Source organism: Taudactylus pleione, unplaced genomic scaffold, assembly GCF_031769625.1.
Source record: "Taudactylus pleione unplaced genomic scaffold, aTauple2 ptg000314l, whole genome shotgun sequence".
Lineage (NCBI taxonomy): Eukaryota > Metazoa > Chordata > Amphibia > Anura > Myobatrachidae > Taudactylus > Taudactylus pleione.
The window spans coordinates 10,440,577-10,461,013 of record NW_028284715.1 but is presented as its reverse complement, the minus strand read 5'-3'; the positions used below and the strand labels follow the sequence as shown (position 1 = coordinate 10,461,013).

Here is a 20,437-nt window from a genome sequence, read left to right as displayed (position 1 = left end):
ATGTCTCCCGTCGGCCGCTGTTCCTTCTGGTTCAGGACCATCGTCCTTTAGGTCTTATAGGGCCCAGGGCAGGCCCAAACTACAGTCTTTTCTCCGACAGGCTGGTCCCAAGAAATTGGCCAAGCCCCGGAAGCAGGCATGGAGTACCAGACGTCCGGCCCCTAAGCCAGATGACAAGCCTGTGGCCTGACGGTCCGGGCCTCCCTTTGGGGGATCCCAAAGTGGGAGGCCACCTGCTGCAGTTCGCCCGGTGTTGGTCGGTCACCACGACAGACACTTGGGTTCTCGAGGTGGTCTCCCACGGGTACGCCCTCTTTCCGGCACAGACCCCCGGCTCGATTTTTCACCACGGGTCTACCATCAGACCGGAACAAGGCCACGGAGCTGCGGAAGGTCTTGCACACTATGCTCCAGGCTGGAGTTATAGTGCCTGTTCCATTCTCCCAGAGGGGCCAGGGTTTCTATTCCAATCTCTTTTTGGTGCAGAAGCCCAATGGGTCGTGTCGTCCGATTCTCAACCTCAAAGCTCTCAACAAGTCTTTGCGGGTGCCGAAGTTTCGGATGGAGACCCTATGGTCCATCATTCTGGCGCTGGAACCTGCGGACTACATGGTGTCATTGGACATACAGGACGCTTACCTGCATGTCCCTATTCTTTTGCGCCATCAACAATTCCTCAGGTTTGCAATCCGCTGCGACCACTTTCAGTTTCGGGCGTTACCTTTTGGCCTGGCAACAGCACCGCGTGTGTTCACCAAGGTGATGGCGGTCATGGCGGCTTCTCTGCGGCTGCAGGGAGTCCGCATGTTGCCGTACTTGGACGACCTTTTATTAGTGGCAGGATCTCCGGAGCTCCTTCTGCGCCACTTGGACCTGACCATTGCGCTACTGCAACGGCACGGCTGGTTAATAAACTGGCAGAAGTCCACTCTAATCCCGTCTCGGCGGATTCTGCACCTCGGAGCCTTATTGGACTCGGGACAGCAAAGGATCTTTGTGACGGGGGAAAAGATCTCTGCTTTACAGTCGAGGGTGCGCAGTTGTCTGCACAGCCGCCGGGTGTCTCTACACTCGGCGATGAGGTTACTGGGCTCCATGGTGTCGGTGTTCGACATGGTGGAATATGCCCAGTTTCACTCCAGACCTCTGCAGCACCTGATCCTGTCCAAGTGGAACGGGCTGCCTCAGTCTCTAAAGTCCCGGACGATGGTGCTCACCCCGGAGGTTCGCCTGTCCCTTGCCTGGTGGTTGCAGACGACCCATCTCAGCAAGGGACGTCCGTTCTGGGTACCAAATTGGGTCCTGTTGACAACGGACGCCAATCTTCGGGGCTGGGGAGCAGTTTCGGGTCCACACTTGTTCCAGGGCAGGTGGACTCCGACAGAAGCGGAGCTTCCAATAAATATCTTGGAACTCCGTGCGGTCTTCAATGCCCTCCAGGAGGCACATCGGGTTCTCCAGGGTCGCCCAGTGCAGGTCCAGTCGGACAACGCTACCACCGTGGCCTACATAAACCGGCAAGGAGGAACCCGAAGTCGGGCGGCTCTCGTAGAGGTGTCTCGGATCCTGTTATGGGCGGAGCGCAATCTTCCGGCCATATCAGCTGTCTTCATCCCGGGAGTGCTAAATTGGGAGGCAGACTTTCTAAGTCGCCAGGACGTTCATCCGGGGGAATGGTCCCTGCACCCTGACGTTTTTCAACTACTGGTGGACAAGTGGGGTCTTCCAGAGATCGACCTCATGGCGTCCCGGCACAACAACAAGTTGCCGGTGTACGGGTCTCGCACAAGAGACGAAGAGGCGTCTCTGGTGGATGCTCTGTCCGTCCGGTGGACGTTCCGGTTCGCTTACCTGTTTCCTCCGGTTTCCCTTCTTCCACGGGTAATCCGGAAATTCAAACAGGAAGGAGGGACGCTCCTGTTGATAGCTCCCGCGTGGCCCAGACGGCACTGGTTCTCAGACCTTCAGGGTCTGTCCGTGGACAGTCCTCTGCGGTTGCCGCTACGACCGGACCTTCTGTCTCAGGGTCCTTGTCTTCACCCGGACCTGACTCGGCTGTCTTTGACGGCGTGGCTGTTGAGACAGCCATGCTGAGGTCCAGGGGGTTTTCCAGCTCTGTAGTGCGTACCATGTTACGAGCTCGGAAACAGTCTTCCACGAGGATATACCATCGCGTGTGGCATACGTTCTTCCAGTGGTGTCGACCGAGAGGTTATGCACCGCGGGAGTTTCGTCTGTTCCGGATACTCGCCTTCCTACAAGCAGGACTAGATCATGGGCTTCGCCTTGCTTCTTTGAAGGTACAGGTTTCGTCCCTGTCTGTCTGGTTTCACCGTAGGATTGCTACAATCTGGATGTGCGCACCTTTATGCAAGGTGTCCTCCGCATTCAGCCACCCTTTGTTCCACCTGTGGCACCTTGGGATTTGGCTGTGGTCCTGAGGGCTCTCCAGGGACCGCCGTTTGAACCACTGGGCTCAGTGGATCTTAAATGGCTAACAGCGAAGACTGTTTTCCTTCTGGCCATTGCTTCGGCCAGACGTGTTTCTGATTTAGGGGATCTTTCTTGTAGACCTCCTTTCTTGATTTTTCATGGGAACAGGGCAGTGCTCCGCACTCGGCCTGAATTTCTTCCCAAAGTTGTTTCCCAGTTTCATGTTAACGAGGAAATAGTTGTTCCGGCCTTTAACTTACCTGGCCTTTCAGTGAGTGAGGCCACTTTGGATGTTGTGCGGGCCTTAAGGACTTATGTTGACTGCACTTCTTCGTTTAGGAAGTCGGACGCCTTGTTTGTCCTCTATGGCTTCCGTAAAAAGGGTTGGCCTGCTTCAAAGCAAACTTTGGCAGCCGGGATCCGTATGGCTATTTCTGAAGCTTATCTTCATGAAGGTCTGCCGGCTCCTCCTTCTTTGAAGGCTCATTCCACTAGGTCTGTGGGTCCTTCGTGGGCAGCTCGACGTGGTGCCTCTGCAGTCCAGATCTGCAAGGCTGCTACGTGGTCCTCTGTCCATACCTTCGTGAGGTATTACAGGTTTGACACCTTCGCCTCTCAGGATGCTTCCTTCGGGCGGCGGATTCTCCTTTCAGCACAGGAGCGTCCCCACCCTTGAAGGATACTGCTTTGGGACATCCCCAAGGTATCCTGTGGATACCCTATGGACCCTGAAGTAGAAAATATGAGATATGGTAAGAACTTACCTTTGTTATCTCTATTTCTACAAAGTCCATAGGGTTCCACAGGACTCCCGCCCTGTCGCACCTGTGCAGCAGATGGGCTTTATTCTGGTCACCGGTTTTTGCGTCTCCCTCTGGTGAGAGTGTGATTCTTGTGTGTATCCAGATCTTCTTTCTCTCTCTTCCTTCTCCTCCTCCGGCCTATGGCTTGGTAACTAACTGAGGTGCCTTGGCTCGGGGGCGGGGTATAGGAGGGGGACCCTAGTGCATCCTGGGAGGCTGAAAGCTTAACTCTGTGGTGCCCGATGACTGACGTCACACCTATACCCCAAGGTATCCTGTGGAACCCTATGGACTTCGTAGAAATAGAGATAACAAAGGTAAGTTCTTACCATATCTCATATTTTTCCCCCCTACACCTGCAGTGTTCCTATGGATCTCCCCGCAGCCTAACCCCGCTGCTGTGTGTAACCCCCCCTCCATCTCCCACATGCCCTCTCCACTTCCCCTGCTGCTGTCTCCCATTAACCCCCACCGCTGCATCCTCTCTCCCCTCTGGGAGCTCTCCCCCCGCTCTCTCACTCTCTCACCAGCTGGGAGCCTGGACGCGAGCATCCCCCCTGCCAGTGATTGCTGCAGCCGCGGATGCTGGATGTCCACTGCCGGGTCTGCCCGGCTGTCAGGCGGCTTCTGTCCTGCTTGGCCGGGAGGGAAGGCAGCTGCGGAGTCCCTAATATTGCGGGTGTCTAATCCTCCCCCCACCGCCAAACATCCCGGCCACCGCCGCATCCTCTACCCTATGGGGGATGCGGTGCTGCCAAATTTACCAATACCCGGAATGCGAAGCATTCCAGATATTGGCGCCCGCAGCTAATGCAATCTGAAGATGGCATTGGCCGCTGTTGCCTATGGGCTACACCATGCACTATTAGCTGGCGGAGGGATCCGCCGGAACCCTCCCTGGCTATGGCGGATGTGCAGTTCATGGTACTGTGTATGCGCACCACCCCCTGCACTGGCCGGCAGCTCTCTGGAGACATCGCAGGGACGGGCTCGTGTCCCTGCATGTCCCGGATGATACATCCGGCCGATAGGATCGCTGTTTGCAATCATGGGCGGTACTGGCATGCCCTGATCGCATTGCAAAAGCGATCATTGATAAATGGACCCTATAGTCTATTTTTGACATCGTTCCATATGCTGCAGAGAAACATGAAAAATATTTTTCGGTGAGATGAAAAAAAGTCTCCACATGTCTAATAGATGTAATCGTCGAGCAAATGTTGGGACACCTTTTCCTCTTGGGGGGGGTTGGGGTGATAACACAATAGGGGATAGGCATACAGGGAGAACAAAACACATATAACAGAACCATATAGGCTTTCAAAGCAATGTGAAAAAGTAAAAGTATATTTCCACAATGTACTTGCGATCATATATTAATTGTCAAATACACAATATAAACCAATATGTAGACATGCCCCTTATCTAACAGCCTCAACAACCACATAACATATCACATTACCGCCAGGCACATTGAAACAGATGTGTTCTAACAAAAAAACACAAAAAAATTCAAGGAGAATTAAAAATATATCTTTTTATTAGTACCCATAATAGGAGTAAATTGCCCGAAATAAATCACCGGTAAAAAAGACAGCAAGGTTTCTTGCAAAGTCACAATGTCCAGAATCTCAAAAATTCCTCAAAGAGGTAAGCAGCATTTCACATACAGGATACCTCAATCTACAGCAGTATGGGAGGCATGAGAGGCCTCTTCCTTCTCTTCTAAGTACCCCTGAGCGTCCTCAACAGCAGGGCCGACACTAGGATTTCTGTCACCCTGGGCAAGACAGTAATTGTGCGCCACCCCCCCCTCAATAAAAAAAAAAATGCAACATAGAGCACAAAAAGGATGTGTGGTATTGTGACACAGTAATGTCCCTTATAACACATTATGCAACACAGTAATGCCCCTTACAACACATTCTACCACAGTAATGCCCCTTACAACACATTATGCCACAGTAATGCCCTTTACAACACATTATGTCACAGTAATGCCCCTTAAGGGTACACATTATGTCACAGTAATGCCCCTTAAGGGTACACATTATGTCACAGTAATGCCCCTTACTACACATTATGCCACAGTAATGCCTCCAATGACAGCAGCCCCCCCAGAACTGACAGATGAGAAACTATTAAAATCGGATTTCCACATTAAAATGGGATCACCCAGTAATGGTGTATATACATGGTCAGATTTTCCTTCAGATCTGAACGATAACTATTTTAAAAATCGTTCATATCCGAAAGAAAAATCTGACATGTGTGCAAGGATGAGCGATGCGCGTTCCCGATTGTCAGATAACGATATCTGGCATCTGATTGCTGTCAGTTTTGGACGATTTCCATTCATTTTAATGCAGTCAAAAATCGTTCAATCGTTTGCAAATCATTCATCTGACATATCTGACCGTTTGTATGCACCTTAAGGGAGCTCCCTCCTTTTACCTGCCGGGTGAGCTTGGACGGCGCGGGATGGGACAAAGATTCTACATCCCGGGGATCGGTCAGCGCCACTGTCGCCGGTGACGAACTAATTCGAGCTCGCGTGCCGACAGCCACCGCTGATTGGCTGCCGGTCCGCAAGCTCTGATTGGCTTGTGACCGGTGTCACATTAGACTGATGGCTGCACTGTGTCTCTCAAGGCCGGGCTGCAGGCGGCTGCCTTCAGGTCCCGGCGTGCGGCCCAAACCCACACGTGTAACTACCTGGAGCCGCCCCACCTTGGCAGACTCTCCTCGACACCCCCTCAAGTCCAGCGCCCAGGGCACATGCCCCCTTAGTCCCCCTTAGTTACGGCCCTGTCAATAGAAGTGAAATCCACAAACAAGGAACCATTGTAGATGCGTAGACGCGCAGGGTAAAGAAGTGAACATTTTCTACTTTGCTTGATTAATTGCGCACAATTTGGGGAGAATGCCTTCCTGGCTTTAGAGAACTCCGCAGAATAATCCTGAAATAGAAATATCTTATGTCCGTCCCAGACAAGATTACGATGGCGACGTGATGCTCTCCACAACATTTCCTTGTGTAAGTAATCTTCTGATCCCTCCCTGGTGGGACGCGCATTTGTTTTGGTTTGCACTTCCGTGGCCTGTGGTTTGAGCATGCTCAGTCACATGGCAGGGTCAGAGCCTGTAAGTAAAGTGATCATGGCCATAGTAGCAGGGTGTTTGCACCCTGGGCCTGTCCGGTCCCCATATAAGTGACATCATGACATCACAGTGAGGAGGTGGGGCCACCATGAAGAAACCGAGTGCTTAGAGCATACTGAGGATGCGCAAGGACATCACAATGAGGGGGGAGCGGAAAGAAACTGAGCGCTTGAGAATGCGCCAGGTGGCTCTGTGCTACTGTCCACTCTGCATGGTGTAATTCCAGGCAGGGGCGTATTAAGAGAGGGGGGAGCCAGTGTTTACTCCCCGTTCCGGAGCCCCCTCCTCTCCGGCAGCCGCTGCACCGTTGACAGCCTCAGTAGACTCCGGGCACTCTGTGCCTGGTCTCTACTGCACATTCGCAGGTCACCAGGAAAATGGCGCGCCAGCCATTTTCCCAGCGATGTCCCTACTGCACATGCGCAGAATGCCAGGAAAATGGACGCTGCGGCCATTTTCCAGGTGTTTTGTGTAGCGCCTCTCCAGCCGATGTGGCACATCGGAGAGGTAAGTATTAAAGAGTATGGGTGCAGGGTGTGCAGTGTGGGCCTCACACCCTACCCCCATTATAGATACTCCCCTGGTTCCAGGCACACAGCAAGCCAAATACAGGTGGGATCCGAACAGTGATGGCGCCGCCCTCTAGGTTCTGCATTTGCATATTTTTCATAAAGAAGTCCTTTTTGGGGGAGATGTACTATGTTCCGGAAAGTGATAAATTGGAAAGTGATAAACTACCAACCACTCGGCTTCTAACTGTCGTCTTGCAGGCTGTTGGAGTCTATATACTAAGCCTTGGATGGAGATAAAGTGAATTGAGATAAAGTCCCAACCAATCAGTTCCTAACTGCCATGTTACAGGCTGTGTTTGAAAAATGACAGTTAGGAGCTGATTGGTTGGTCGTTTATCACTTTCCAGAGCTTAGTACATCTGCCCCTCAGTCTCTTACTACTGCATATTGCTCCTGTCCAAATCCTGAATCTGAACTTCGAGGTTAAATAAAAGCAAAATACAAGTAAAGTTTAAATACATGTTATCATATAATATAGAAGTTCTCCAGATTATGGGAAAATTACCTTATATAGAATGTTTGGTACAAAGGACCTGATTCAGACCCGCTCGCAAAATGCGATCGCTCGCTGGTAAAAAGGGGCCGGATATTAAGCACTCGCACTGTGTGTTAGCGAGCTATGGCAAAGTGCGCTCACTCAAAGCAGTGACCTGATAGTGGCTTACGAGCAACCAAAATCAGATCGCAACGAATGGCTTGCGCACACGCACTGTGAATTCTATGCATGCGCAGATGGGCGAAAATCACTCACAGCAGGCGATCGCGCCTTAGCAAGTGGGTCTGAATCAGGGCCAAAGTGTTTTATGGCGAATACAAATCCTAATAATGAACCAACCTGCTCATCCCAATAATGAAGGTCACTGTAGCGGACCTTGAAAAGGAGGAAGCCGTCCAGATACACAGAGTACAGCTGAAAAGACACAAAAGAAAGAGAAAGTTAATAAATTAGGACTGTCCCCATCTACTAAACTACATTGAGGTGTCCATTAGCTTTGTAACAACCTACAGTAGCGTGGGCTCTAAGGACGATATCCATTATTGGCAGAGGCTGGGCTGTACTTGCATTACCTTGTGATATAATACTGCATCCGGAGCGGTTATCTTTGGTATTCCATCATCCAAAGAAATCCAAGGAGGGAATTCGCGTACATGCTGTTGCTGTGCCATGCTGTATGGATTTCTACATGTTCGTTTTTGACTTGTCATTTGTGAGTGTAACCTTTAATTAAAAGTATATTTTATTTTATTTGGATCTACACTATGTTTGTATTTTTTATCCCCATATGTGATATCCTGCTGTGATCAGCGCATTTAAGCTTTGGAGGATAAGAAAATTCAGATCCTATTGTAACCAGAGACTGCAAGACTCATTTATATCTATATGGTCCCATAACAAGTGAAGTTGTTTTATGGTGATTATAAGTCCTCTTTTTTTGCCTTATCACCTTTTTGCATGTGGTGTTGGGGAAGCGCTAGGGGTGGAATACACCTTTTAACCTACAGTAGATCACTGGCCATTAATAATGCTCTCCATGTCCACAAGTATTATTAGGAGCTTGCAGTACCGTATAGCGCTGAGAAGGATGTAAATGAATTACGGGTCTGTTTATCCCAAAAACTGAGGTTTTCTCCCTATTTATTAAGTCCTGCAGGACGTGATGGCCATTGCTGGTGGTGGCCATTGATAGATTAATGCAAATCAATTTACAGCTCAGCCTTCCATGTCATTTTTTGTTGACTGCTGAAGACTGATCAACAGTTGTATTAGATCCTGTGATAGCTAACAGAATACTCTTTTTTATTTAAAGACCTTTGTTTCATAAATGTTAAATTTACCTAGTGCTTAATGGATATCTGGTAATGTTTTGTGTTTCACAAACACCCCCTCCCCAGAAAAAGCAAACTCTTTTCTCAATTAGGTGATTATAAAGAGAAGTCACATGATATGTCCTGCTAAGAGGCGTGTCCTGCTAGCTAGCACCTGACAGTTCTGCTGCTTTTTGACTACAGCTGACAATGTGATATTGCCAGGGCGCATGTGTGAATCCTTGACACTGGGCTAAATCAAACCAGTAGGCTTTAAATAAACCAGGGGCGTTTTAAAAGTGGAGGGGGCCCGTGTTCAGCCTCCGTTTGGGCCCCCTTCTCTCTGTCAGCGCAGTAGATTCTGGCTTCATGCCAGAAGCTATTGCACACGTGTGGGTCTCCGGGAAAATGGCCGCTGTGATTTTTTTTTGCTCTGCAAGGCCGGTACAGAGCTGCAGAGCAGGAGACCGGAATCTGCGGAAAGGTAAGTATAACTAACTATGGGTGCAGGGTGTGTGGTGTGCTTTACCTATATGCCAGATGTTCAGAAACTCCGCCCTTACAGTACAGGTTTTAAGGATATCCATGCTTGACTCCAGATGGTTAAATCAAATTGACTGAGGTTCTAATTAAGTCACCTGTGCTCAAACATTTCCTTAAAACCAGGACTGTAATTGGCGGGGTTTGGGAGCCTCTGCTATATGCAATAAGACACTAGTAAACTCGGGAAATACATTTAAAAGAAAGAAGGGGAGATGTATTAAGCCCTGGAGAGTGATAAAGTACCAGTCAATCAGCTCGTAAGTGTCACTTTACAGGCTGTGTTTGAAAAAAATGGCAGGAGCCGATTGGTTGGTACTTTATCTCTCTCCAAAATGTAGTACATCCCCTTCCCCCAACTTAGAATGATTAATATGTTAGGACACATTTGTAAAATAAATAATAAATACATTCAAGAAATGTATCCATAATAGCACAGCAAGAAATAAATGGCCGTAAATGTCCAATATTTAGAAATGTCATAACACAGATCTGCCAATAAACCCCACTACTCTTTATCCACAAGTCTTGTTAGTGTCATAACTGGATTCCATATGAAAAATACTTCTATATATTCAAATAGTGCTTTTGAAGACAAACTGCTATAAATTGCATCTTTCATAGGGGGATGTAGTTGAAATACCGAGGGCCGGAAGCCATCTGTCTAAATCCCGACTCGGGACTGAAGATAGGCATCTAAATCCCGATGCCCGTCTAGATTCATACACTGGAATCTTGACAGATAGCTTCCAAATGAAGGTAAGTCAGCATGTCTTAGCTCTTAGCCCAGGGGGGGAACTGGGATGGGAGGGTTAGGTTTAGGCACCCCCCAAGGGAGGGTTATGGTTAGACTGTGGGGAGGGGGGGTTAGGGTTAGGCACCACCAAGGGAGGGTTAGGAAGGGGGAGAGGGGTAGAGTTAGTATACTTACATTGCCCTGTCGGGATCTCTCATGATCGGGCTTCTGGGGTCGGTATTTCACCCGGAGGGATATCATACCCAACCCCTTTCATAGATGTGACTAAAATGTGAATTTGAGTAGAACGGTGTTCAGACTACTTGGTTCTTGCTTTTAGCATGGTCGAGACAACACATAAAAGATTATGGGGCTAATTCAGCAGTGCACGCAAGTGTAATGCCGAACGCAGATTCCTAATTATTGGGAATCTGCGAGCGCACATGACCCATTCTGTGAGTGTGCAGAGTGGGTCCTGTGTGATCGCATGCAGCCCTTTCTATACCTCTGCCTAATTGACAGGCAGAGGCATTTAAGGGGTGGTACAGGGGTGGAGTTGGCCAACGTTCACATTTTCTGGGAGTGGCAAGACCAGGGACTGCATCCATGGACGCAGTTTCCTGGCCCCGTTATCCAGATTAAGCTGATGCTTACTCAGCTGACTGGCAGCCTAGTGTCGATGGTTATCCCAGCCTGCGACCTCAGTCGCAGTGCTGTGTTTGCAAATGCAGCAGGGGGTGTCATACCGGGGGTGTCAGACAGGGGGTGTAATACAGGGGGTGTCAGACACCTCCTGCGGCATTTGCATATTAGCAAGGAATGAATTGCAAAACTGCTTGTGTGCGCATGTGCAATGCCGTACTAAGCTGAATCACCCCCTACGTTCGGGAGGGACTGCCAAACACATGCAGCATATAAAGTAAATAAGAGACAATTCATCTTTAATCTCAGTAGAAAAAAAGGTTGTGAAGTTGCAGGATTCCCTAAATGTGCTTATACAGAACAGCATAAATACATCAGTCTGCAAGGGTTATACACAGGCATTGCATTCAAATTATTATGTGCAGTAAAGAGCAGCTACTAATTATATATTTGCTTCCTTTGTCTAATCTGCTCTACACAGATGAAATATAACTTCTATATTTGGTTGCTATGGGTTATTGCAAATTGCAACTATACTGTTCCTTCACAGTGTAAGAGGACCCAGTAACAAACCATAGTTCAAGTCCTGTAGTGTCTGCACCTTATGTCCTTGGACAAATCCTTGTATCCCAAGTAATACATAAAATAAGTTGTCAGCCATAGGATGCAATGAATGGAGAAAATAGATATATTATTACAATTGTAGTTACAAATAAAGTATTATGTTGCAATTAGAATTGATGCACGCTGCCTGCCTGCAAATGATATTACACCTATGCTGCATAATGCCTAATCAGACACACTGGCTGACATATAATAAGAAATAACACGTAAAAGATATGTTTAGTCTAAATGTGTAGATGCAAAATTACTTAACCACATAACTTCCTCCAAGACTGGCCACAAGTTCTTCTGTAACAGGGATGCAGATATCCATAACTCCAGCAGCATATGAGTAGGTGTCAGATGTGGGAAAGGGAGCTGTGCTGTTGCAGGTGTAGAGGGTGTATACAGGTGCTGCCTCACCTCACCTTGGGGGCGTGTCCTGCAGACAGAAACACCTGGGACATCACATAGTACATAGCAGGAAGGACATACTGCACAGAAATACGTGGGTACTATAATAACATGTGGGTTACAGTTAGTAACATAACATTCCGATTCCAGATAGACTGAACATTCACATGTATAAACTTCCTCATATGATAAGTGTTTAGTTTTAGTTACCATTTATCAAGACCCAGTTAACACTCTGGTCTGTATCACAGCAGTTTGTTGCATCAGCTGAGTGTGCTAGAAGCACCAGAACAGAAAGCGACACCCCAGGCAGGAAAAAGGAACTGCACAGGTTGTGATAGTTGCAGGGTGTGAATGAACAAGAATAAGTTAGCAGTATAGTCAGGAACAGCTCTAGGCACGGGCAAGCCGGGCCGTCGCGCCACTGTATCCAGTGGGCGCAAGAAACGCCCACCCTTCCACTCATTGCTATTGAAAATATGTAAGCTCGGGGGGAGGGAGCGGAGGAGGGAAGGGGCGGCAACACAGGATGGCGGAGGGCGCAGCAAAGCCTAGCGCCGGCCCTGAGTATAGTAATGCTTAAGCAATAGGCAATGGTCCTCTTTAGTAGTTAAATAGGCTTCTTTATCCTAACTCCTGCTGCACCTCTTTAGCTATGGCTATAGGCTGTGGCATCACAAAGGGGGTGTGGTCTGCACCCGGGTGTAACTCCCCCTCGCTGACAGGAGCTGGGTGCTGCACCGTAGCAATAAGTGCATCACACAGGTCCTGTCACTATGGGAGCCGGCTAGCACTCCACACAGGGACCTCCTGCACCCCCCCCCCTTCCCCCCCAAATAATAGGCACGGGGATTCGGGCTGTATAACCACACCCCTTCCTGTGAGACCACACCCACTTCCACATAATCACGCTCCTTTTCAACGATGTATGGTGGCGCCGTGCACACAGCGTCCCTCCCTGCACTGGGTGACACCGCGGGGAGGGACGCCACTGGCTATAGGAAATGCAATTTCTCTACTACTTCAACACACTAGATTCTAAACACAATACATTTCTCAAAAGCAGATATATAAAGAAATGGCAAAATTGATCATTGATTATCAAGCTAGCAAAACCCCAGACTGATCCGTCATTTACTGTAAGTGAACACAAAGTTATTTTGTTGGAGTATTCTTGCTAGGTGGTGTCCTATTACATACATGTACTTGTAATCCACAATAGGCAAAGTTAGTAGATGTAGCATCTAATGCTGGCCATACACGCTACAATTATCGGGGTGATCCGCCTGATATCTGCGGATCGCCCCGATAATTGTAAACCTAAACCAAACCCTAATCCTAAAAAAATAAATAAAAAAAAAATATCTCGACCATTTTTGTGTCGACCATTTTCATGTCGAACTTTTGACCCTGTCAACCTTTTGTACCTGTCGAACTTATTACATGTCTAAAGGCCCCCATACATCAGCAATCGATTGTGGCAATCCTGCAATTTGCAATTGATTGTGTATAAAAATCTGCAATGTATGGGCTTCACAGATCGCAGATTGCAACCAAAAAGTGATTGGAATTGTTAAATCAGATTGTCCAACATGTTGGATTTCACAGATGGATTGGGGCTGTAAATTGCTAGTGTATGGACATGATCAGCATATTTGCAGACTGTTACTAGTAAAATGATGGGCCTTTCAAGATCTGTGTTTGCTGCAATCGATCTGCAAATCACTGAAACAGACCTGTAGTGTATGGGCAAGAATTGCTCGATTGGGAAATCCTAAGATCGGGCAATAAATCTTCAAATTGTTCAATTGTGGTTTTCAGATTGCTGATGTATGAGGGCTTTAACTTTAGTGTGTCTGACACCCATGTCCTTACTTCACTTTCTCCATAAACAAAATCCCCTCCATATGTGTCTGCCACAACTTAAACACACAAATCATCTAATGGCAAGATACAAGTTCCAAGTATTAGTAGGATGGATATGCATTACAGAGGCAATAACCAGATTTAATAGTAGGCAAAAGTTTCCAAAGCTCATGGAAAAGGGGTTTAAGTTTTGGCAGACACATTTGGAGGCGATTTTGTTTATGGAGGAAGTGAAGTAAGGACATTTGGTGGTACCACAGTTGTCACACATCTGCAAGTGTGTACCCCTTCCAAATTCTTCCAAAAAATCATGTATCTGAAATTGTCCTTTTTTTTCTCCTGTATTATTATAATTTATTGTGTTTGTTTGTGAACTCTTAGGGGGCAATTCAATTCAACGTGCTATTGAATAGCGATGGGAGGGACTCCTGAAGCTATTCAATACACCGCGCTGTTTGGGCGCGCTAAGGATTTCTTATCGCACCCCCCTGGGGATGCGAAGAGAAATCCAACCAAAGTGCCGGGTGCGCGACTTTTTTTCTGCATAGCGCGGCGCTAACAGCCGTGCGCACAGCACTTTGGTCAGAGAATGCCGGTTACCGTGCCTTAACACCCTTGTTAAGGCGTGATAACCAGCATTCTCCGACCACACAGCGCACTGAATTGAATAGCTCCGGGTACTCGCTCCCAGCGCTTTTCAATACGCGTTGAATTGAAATGCCCCTTAATTTGTTGACATCAGGTTTGTTTTTTTAGTGATAAATAATTCCTAACTTGTTATTTTAACCCCCCCCCCGAAAAAATTCAATACTGTATTTATTAAGAGTGGCCCTATAGCTGCTGTGGAACTACACATCCAAGCATGGCCTACCACAGTATTGCTATTAAGGCATTTAATTACTGAGGAACAGCATGCTGGGATGTGCAGTTTCACAGCAGCAGGAGGGGAGCACAATAATACCCCTTGTTTAGGGCACTGATATTTATTTGCAAAATGTAAACACATCACATTATGAAACACTTTACACTACATACAGATAAAGTTAAATGTCATTGCACTCATGCCTGAGAAACAAAATTGCATTGAGCGAATATACACACCTATACTGGACTGTGCAATCACTCAATGCAATGGAGAGTACCTGCTACTTAATTGTGTGTATGCATCGACAACCATCTAAACCACAGGTTCTCAATCTCGGTCCTCAGGACCCCAAACAGGTCATGTTTTCCAGATCTCCTCACAGAATCACAAGTGAAATAATTAGCTCCACCTGTGGATCTTTTAAAATGTGTCAGTGAGTAATGAACACTCCTGTGCACCTGCTGGGTGACCTGGAAAACGTGAACTGTGTGGGGTCCTGAGGACCAAGTTTGAGAATCACTGATCTAAACCATTCGCACAGTAGTGGGTGACCTGACCCTCCCGCAGACTTTGCTACACCTCCTGCATGCAGTGACAGCTCAGGCTGCATAGGGTTTCTCAATGCCTAATTTATGCACGCCTCTTCGTTGAAATGCACTGACATGCCTGCGTTCGCATGACCACACCCCATCACCACCCACAAACGGTATTTCCTGTCAATCACTGGGTGATAGGTGTGCGTGCTGTCTGTGCTCGCATTCCCTTTTGCAGAACCTGGTTCGCGCACACACACTGCGTGTTATATGCATGCGCAGAGCACAAACATCGGCCGAGTGTGTGCAAACGCAGCATTGTGTTGCTTGCTGAATCAGGCCCACTGTTCACTGTATTTATCACACAAAATACAGTGACAGTGCCTCCGTGCATGCGCAGATGCCGGCTAGCGCTAGAAACCCGTGCCTGCCCCTCCTCATCCCCAACGGGTGCCCCCCTATGACCCCACTTGTCCACCTCCCCCTCTCCTCCAACTGACACCTGGGTGATCAGTAAGATTTATCCTCCGGTCAGGCCCGCCAAGACCCGAGCCGGGCCCGGGTTAAAATGGGGCGTGACCTAATTGCAGGAGGCGTGGCCACGCCCTCTTAGGTAAGAAAAAAAGAACAGAAAAATTTTACAGCGCTGCTTTGTGGTGCTGTGCGCTGATGAGGGGGGCGCAGTGAGCCCCCTCAGCCTGGCGCATAACCAGTGGGGGGTGCGAACATCTTGATTGCTCCCCCCCATAGGCATAGGAGACTGCTGTGGCTGCTTCTTAGCAGCCGCGAGCAGTCTCCCAGTGCAGCCCAGCACACAGCAGCGTGTGCTGGGCTGCTGTGATGTAAGAGGGGGAAGAGCAGTGCTGGACCTGGGCCCCTCCAGCAAGCCCAGGCCCGGGTAATTAGTACCCGCTCCCCCCCTCTCAGCGCCCCTGCCTCCGGTCAGCTGGTCGCCAGGGCTCCTGGTCCGTGATCCCGGTCAGCTGTGCTGTAAACTAAGATGCCGGATTACAGCACAGCTGACCAGGGTCACAGTGCAGGAGCCCTGGTGACCAGCTGACCGGAGGAGAGAGGTCACCGATCAGAGGACCCCCGGCTGCAGGTAAGTGTCTGAGGTATTTTTTCTAACACTATTATTTTTAACAGTAATCAGCTTGTGGTCTATTTAGACCACAAAGCTGATCATTGGCGGGCCAGCTCCCGGCTCTGTTCTGTCTGTCAGAGTGGAGTAGGAGCCGGGGATCCAGGGGGAACCCAGCTTAACTCCAGATGGCGATGTTATAGCAGGTCTCCAATCCGGTATTTTTTCACAATTCCCCCATAGTAAATTTCAGGCAGATTGCATTTCCCATTACAAGTATAGGGAATGCGATTTGCTTGCTAAAGAAATGAGAATGAAAGGGCTTGGAGTAGTTTTTGTTAAAAACTACTCTAATTGCCCTTTAATACAGTTCTAAAGGTCTTGTCATCTCTCTACGGGTACTGCCCTAACATAAACCTTATGAAAGAATACAGTAAAATAAGGATACGATAAAATTCAATTGTGAAATGTAATGAATGGAAACCAGTAAAATCACAAATGATGTTTATGTAATTGGTAAGATGTTTATTTAATAGGTGGCCGATGGTGTTAGCGGACAATGCAGCAAGGTGACTGCTTCAGCCCAAGCGGATCTTTTCATCACCTTCTAGGGGCACATTCCAGATGGATGACAGAACGTGCGCTACAACGAGCTGTAGTCTTGATCTAAAGGGAATTCAATTAAAGTTTCAGATCATCAATTCATAGGAAGAATTAATCATTTATGTTTTAACAATAGTGAGAATACTCTAAAAATAACAGCAATGACAGGGAAATTGTACCCAGAATACAATTCCCAAAGAATTCTTATGGAAAAAAATAAATAAATTCATTACAAAGTTTAAGCAATCAGAGTTTTAGTTATGTAAAAAAAAGTGTTTTTTTTTTTTTTTTTTAACCCAACTCTTAAATTGTAATCCAATGGGATTGTGTTATACAGTATAAGGGATCCACAGGAAAATATTTTTAATTTGTCATCCAGTCCTACACTAGCCACTATACACTAATGATGGCTATACACTAGCCACTATACACTAATGATGGCTATACACTAGCCACTATACAGTAATGATGGCTAAACATTAGCCACTATACACTATTGATGGCTATACACTAGCCACTATACACTAATGATGGCTATACACTAGCCACTATACACTATTGATGGCTATACACTAGCCACTATACACTAATGATGGCTATACACTAATGATGGCTAGACACTAGCCACTATACACTAATGATGGCTATACACTAGCCACTATACACTAATGATGGCTATACACTAGCCACTATACACTAATGATGGCTAGACACTAGCCACTATACACTAATGATGGCTAGACACTAGCCACTATACACTAATGATGGCTATACACTAGCCACTATACACTAATGATGGCTATACACTAGCCATCAGATTATGGAACTGTTTTATACAACAGATACATAATTGAGTATCTGCTTTATATGCTAGCCACCAGATTGGGGTCGCTTAAGCTGGCCATACACGCTACAATTATCGGGGCGATCCACCCGATATCCGCAGGGTCGCCCCGATAATTGTAGCGTGTGTGCGGCCGACCGAGGGTTAAATATTGCTCGGTCGGGCATGCCGGATTGTCCAGCATGCCCGTCCGATGTGATATTTGAGGGGTAACCTGTCGGCCGCATCAGGCAGTGTATGCCCAGCCGCGGCCGACAGACAGACATTTCCTGTGTTCCTTCCCATGGAAGGAACAGGGAAATGTCTCCTCCCCCGGGGGCGGAGCGCGGATGTCGGGCTGATACACTGTGAGAGTAATCTCACAGTGTATGCCACGCGACATCTGCGGCTGGCAGGCTACCAGATAAAATGTCTGTCGGTCTGACAGGCATTTCATCTGGCCGTGTATGCCCAGCTTTAGTGTACAGGTCACCAGACTGGATAACTTGTTTGAACACAGAATTTTTTTTTTTTTACAAATTGAGAAAAATTTGTTTTTGCTTTGCTGAGATGACAAGAGAACAGGACTGAGGACTAGTGAGCTCATCACTACATCTGGAAGTTCTCATGAGTATTTGGGACACAGGGCATGATTCAGACCCGGTCGCTATGAGAGTATGCTCGCTCGATGCGTATGCAAATATTTGAAAGTGATGCGGCGAGGAGCAATCACTCGCCAAGGTATAAATATGCCCATCTTACCTGTATGAGTGTTCGCTTTGTGTATGCAGACTCCCCTTAGTGAATGCAGAGACGCCCGCTGCCCCACGTCATCTCCTGGAAGTTTGTGAAAACATTGGTACATCGACCACTATCGGATGTGAACGCAGTGCTTGTGGTAGCTTTTTTCTACCGCAAGCATTGCGAGGAAAACAGAGTAAAAAAATGGCAGGTGACGTGTACTGTGACGCTGCCTGTTAATTATTCACGCCTCTAAAATGGCGTTGAAACGCTCAGGCACGCCTGTGTTCGCACCTCCACTCCCCCGTTTTTACTGGACTGCCCCTGTTACCACCCACAAACGGCCACTCCTGTCACTCACTCTGCTGGGCTGGCTTTGCTGTGTGAGCGAGGGATCTGCGAATGCACTATGTAGGTTGCGCAAGCACACTGCGATGCATGCGCAGATTAGCAACCATCGGCAATAGCGAGCGCACTGCGGATAGCATCCGGGTCTGAATCAGGCCCACAATCCCTAATAGACCTTGCTCTATAAAACTGTCTCTTAAACCCCAATGTGGATATGGTGTACTAATTTACATATTATATAACTACACCTGCATGTACTGATGGATTTTTATTCATACACTAAGATCTCCTTTTATATATATACATATATATATATATATATATATATATATATATGCTCATTTATATATACACACACACATATATATATATATAAATATATATATACAGTCAGGTCCATAAATATTGGGACATTGATAGAATTTTTAGATTTTGGCCTCTATTCATCACTACAATGGTATTGAAATGAAACAAACAAGATTTGCTTTAACTGCAGACTTTCAGATTTAATTTGAGGGTAATTACATCCAAATTGGGTGAACGGTGTAGAAATTACAACGGTTTCAATATGTGCCTCCCACTTTTTAAGGGGCCAAAAGTAATGGGACTATCAACTCAAAAGCTATTTCACGGACAGGTGTGGGCTATTCCCTCATTATTTAATTATCAATTAAGCAGGTAAAAGGTCTGGAGTTGATTCTAGGTGTGACATTTGCATTTGGAATCAGTTGCTGTAAACTCTCAATATGAGATCCAAAGAGCTGTCACTATCAGTGAAGCAAGTCATCATTAGGCTGAAAAATCAAAACAAACCCATCAGAGAGATAGCAAAAACATTAGGAGTGGCCAAATCAACTGTTTGGAACATTCTTAAAAAGAAAGAACGCATCGGAGAGCTCAGCAACCCCAAAAGACCCAGAAGAGCATGGAAAACAACTGTGGTGGATGACAAAAGAATTATTTCCCTGGTGAAGAAAAACCCCTTCACAACAGTTGGCCAAATCAAGAACACTCTCCAGGAGGTAGATGTATATGTGTCAAAGTCAACAATCAAGAGAAGACTTCACAAGAGTGAATATAGAGGGTTCACCACAAGATGCAAACCATTGGTGAGCCACAAAAACAGGAAGACCAGATTAGAGTTTGCCAAACAACATCTAAAAGAGCTGGAACAACATCCTATTGACAGATGAGACAAAGATCAACTTGTACCAGAGTGATGGGAAGAGAAGAGAAGGAAAGGAACTGCTCATGATTCAAAACATACCACATCAGTGAAGCATGGTGGTGGTAGTGACATGGCGTGGGCATGTATGGCTGCCAATGGAACTGGTTCCCTTGTATTTATTGATGATGTGACTGCTGACAAAAGCAGCAGAATGAATTCTGAAGTGTTTCGGGCAATATTATATGCTCATATTCAGTCAAATGCTTCAGAACTCATTGGACGGCGCTTCACAGTGCAGATGGACAATGACCCGAAGCATACTGCAAAAGCAACCAAAGAGTTTTTTAAGGCTAAAAAGTGGAATGTTATGCAATGGCCAAGTCAATCCCCTGACCTGAATCCGATTGAGCATGCATTTCACTTGATGAAGACAAAACTGAAGGGAAAATGCCCCAAGAACAAGCAGGAACTGAAGACATTTGCAGTAGAGGCCTGGCAGAGCATCACCAAGGATGAAACCCAGCGTCTGGTGATGTCTATGCATTCCAGACTTCAGGCTGTAATTGCCTGCAAAGGATTTGCAACAAAGTATTAAAGAGTGAAAGTTAGATTTAGGATTGTTTAGTTTGTCCCATTACTTTTGGCCCTTTAAAAGTGGGGGGCACATATAGAAACTGTTGTAATTCCTACACCGTTGA

At 47.0% G+C, this 20,437-nt stretch overlaps 1 protein-coding gene across 3 annotated transcripts in view; it reads right to left on the bottom strand.

Moving 5' to 3' along the window:
* The window catches only part of SNX31 (sorting nexin 31), a 95,877-nt gene extending 81,106 nt beyond the window's left edge, over positions 1-14,771 (bottom strand). For 2 of the 3 annotated variants that reach the window (XM_088442674.1, XM_088442675.1), the window contains exons 1-4: positions 14,720-14,771; positions 11,572-11,739; positions 8,039-8,189; positions 7,806-7,880 (exon numbers count right to left, since the gene is read on the bottom strand). In XM_088442674.1, coding sequence (XP_088298800.1) covers positions 7,806-7,880; positions 8,039-8,189; positions 11,572-11,739; positions 14,720-14,754 — 429 coding nt within the window. In that variant the 5' untranslated portion in view covers positions 14,755-14,771. Of the gene's footprint in view, positions 1-7,805; positions 7,881-8,038; positions 8,190-11,571; positions 11,740-14,719 lie in introns of those variants that run through there. The other variant, XM_088442678.1, reaches the window with a different exon arrangement.
* Positions 14,772-20,437: the final 5,666 nt, after the last annotated feature.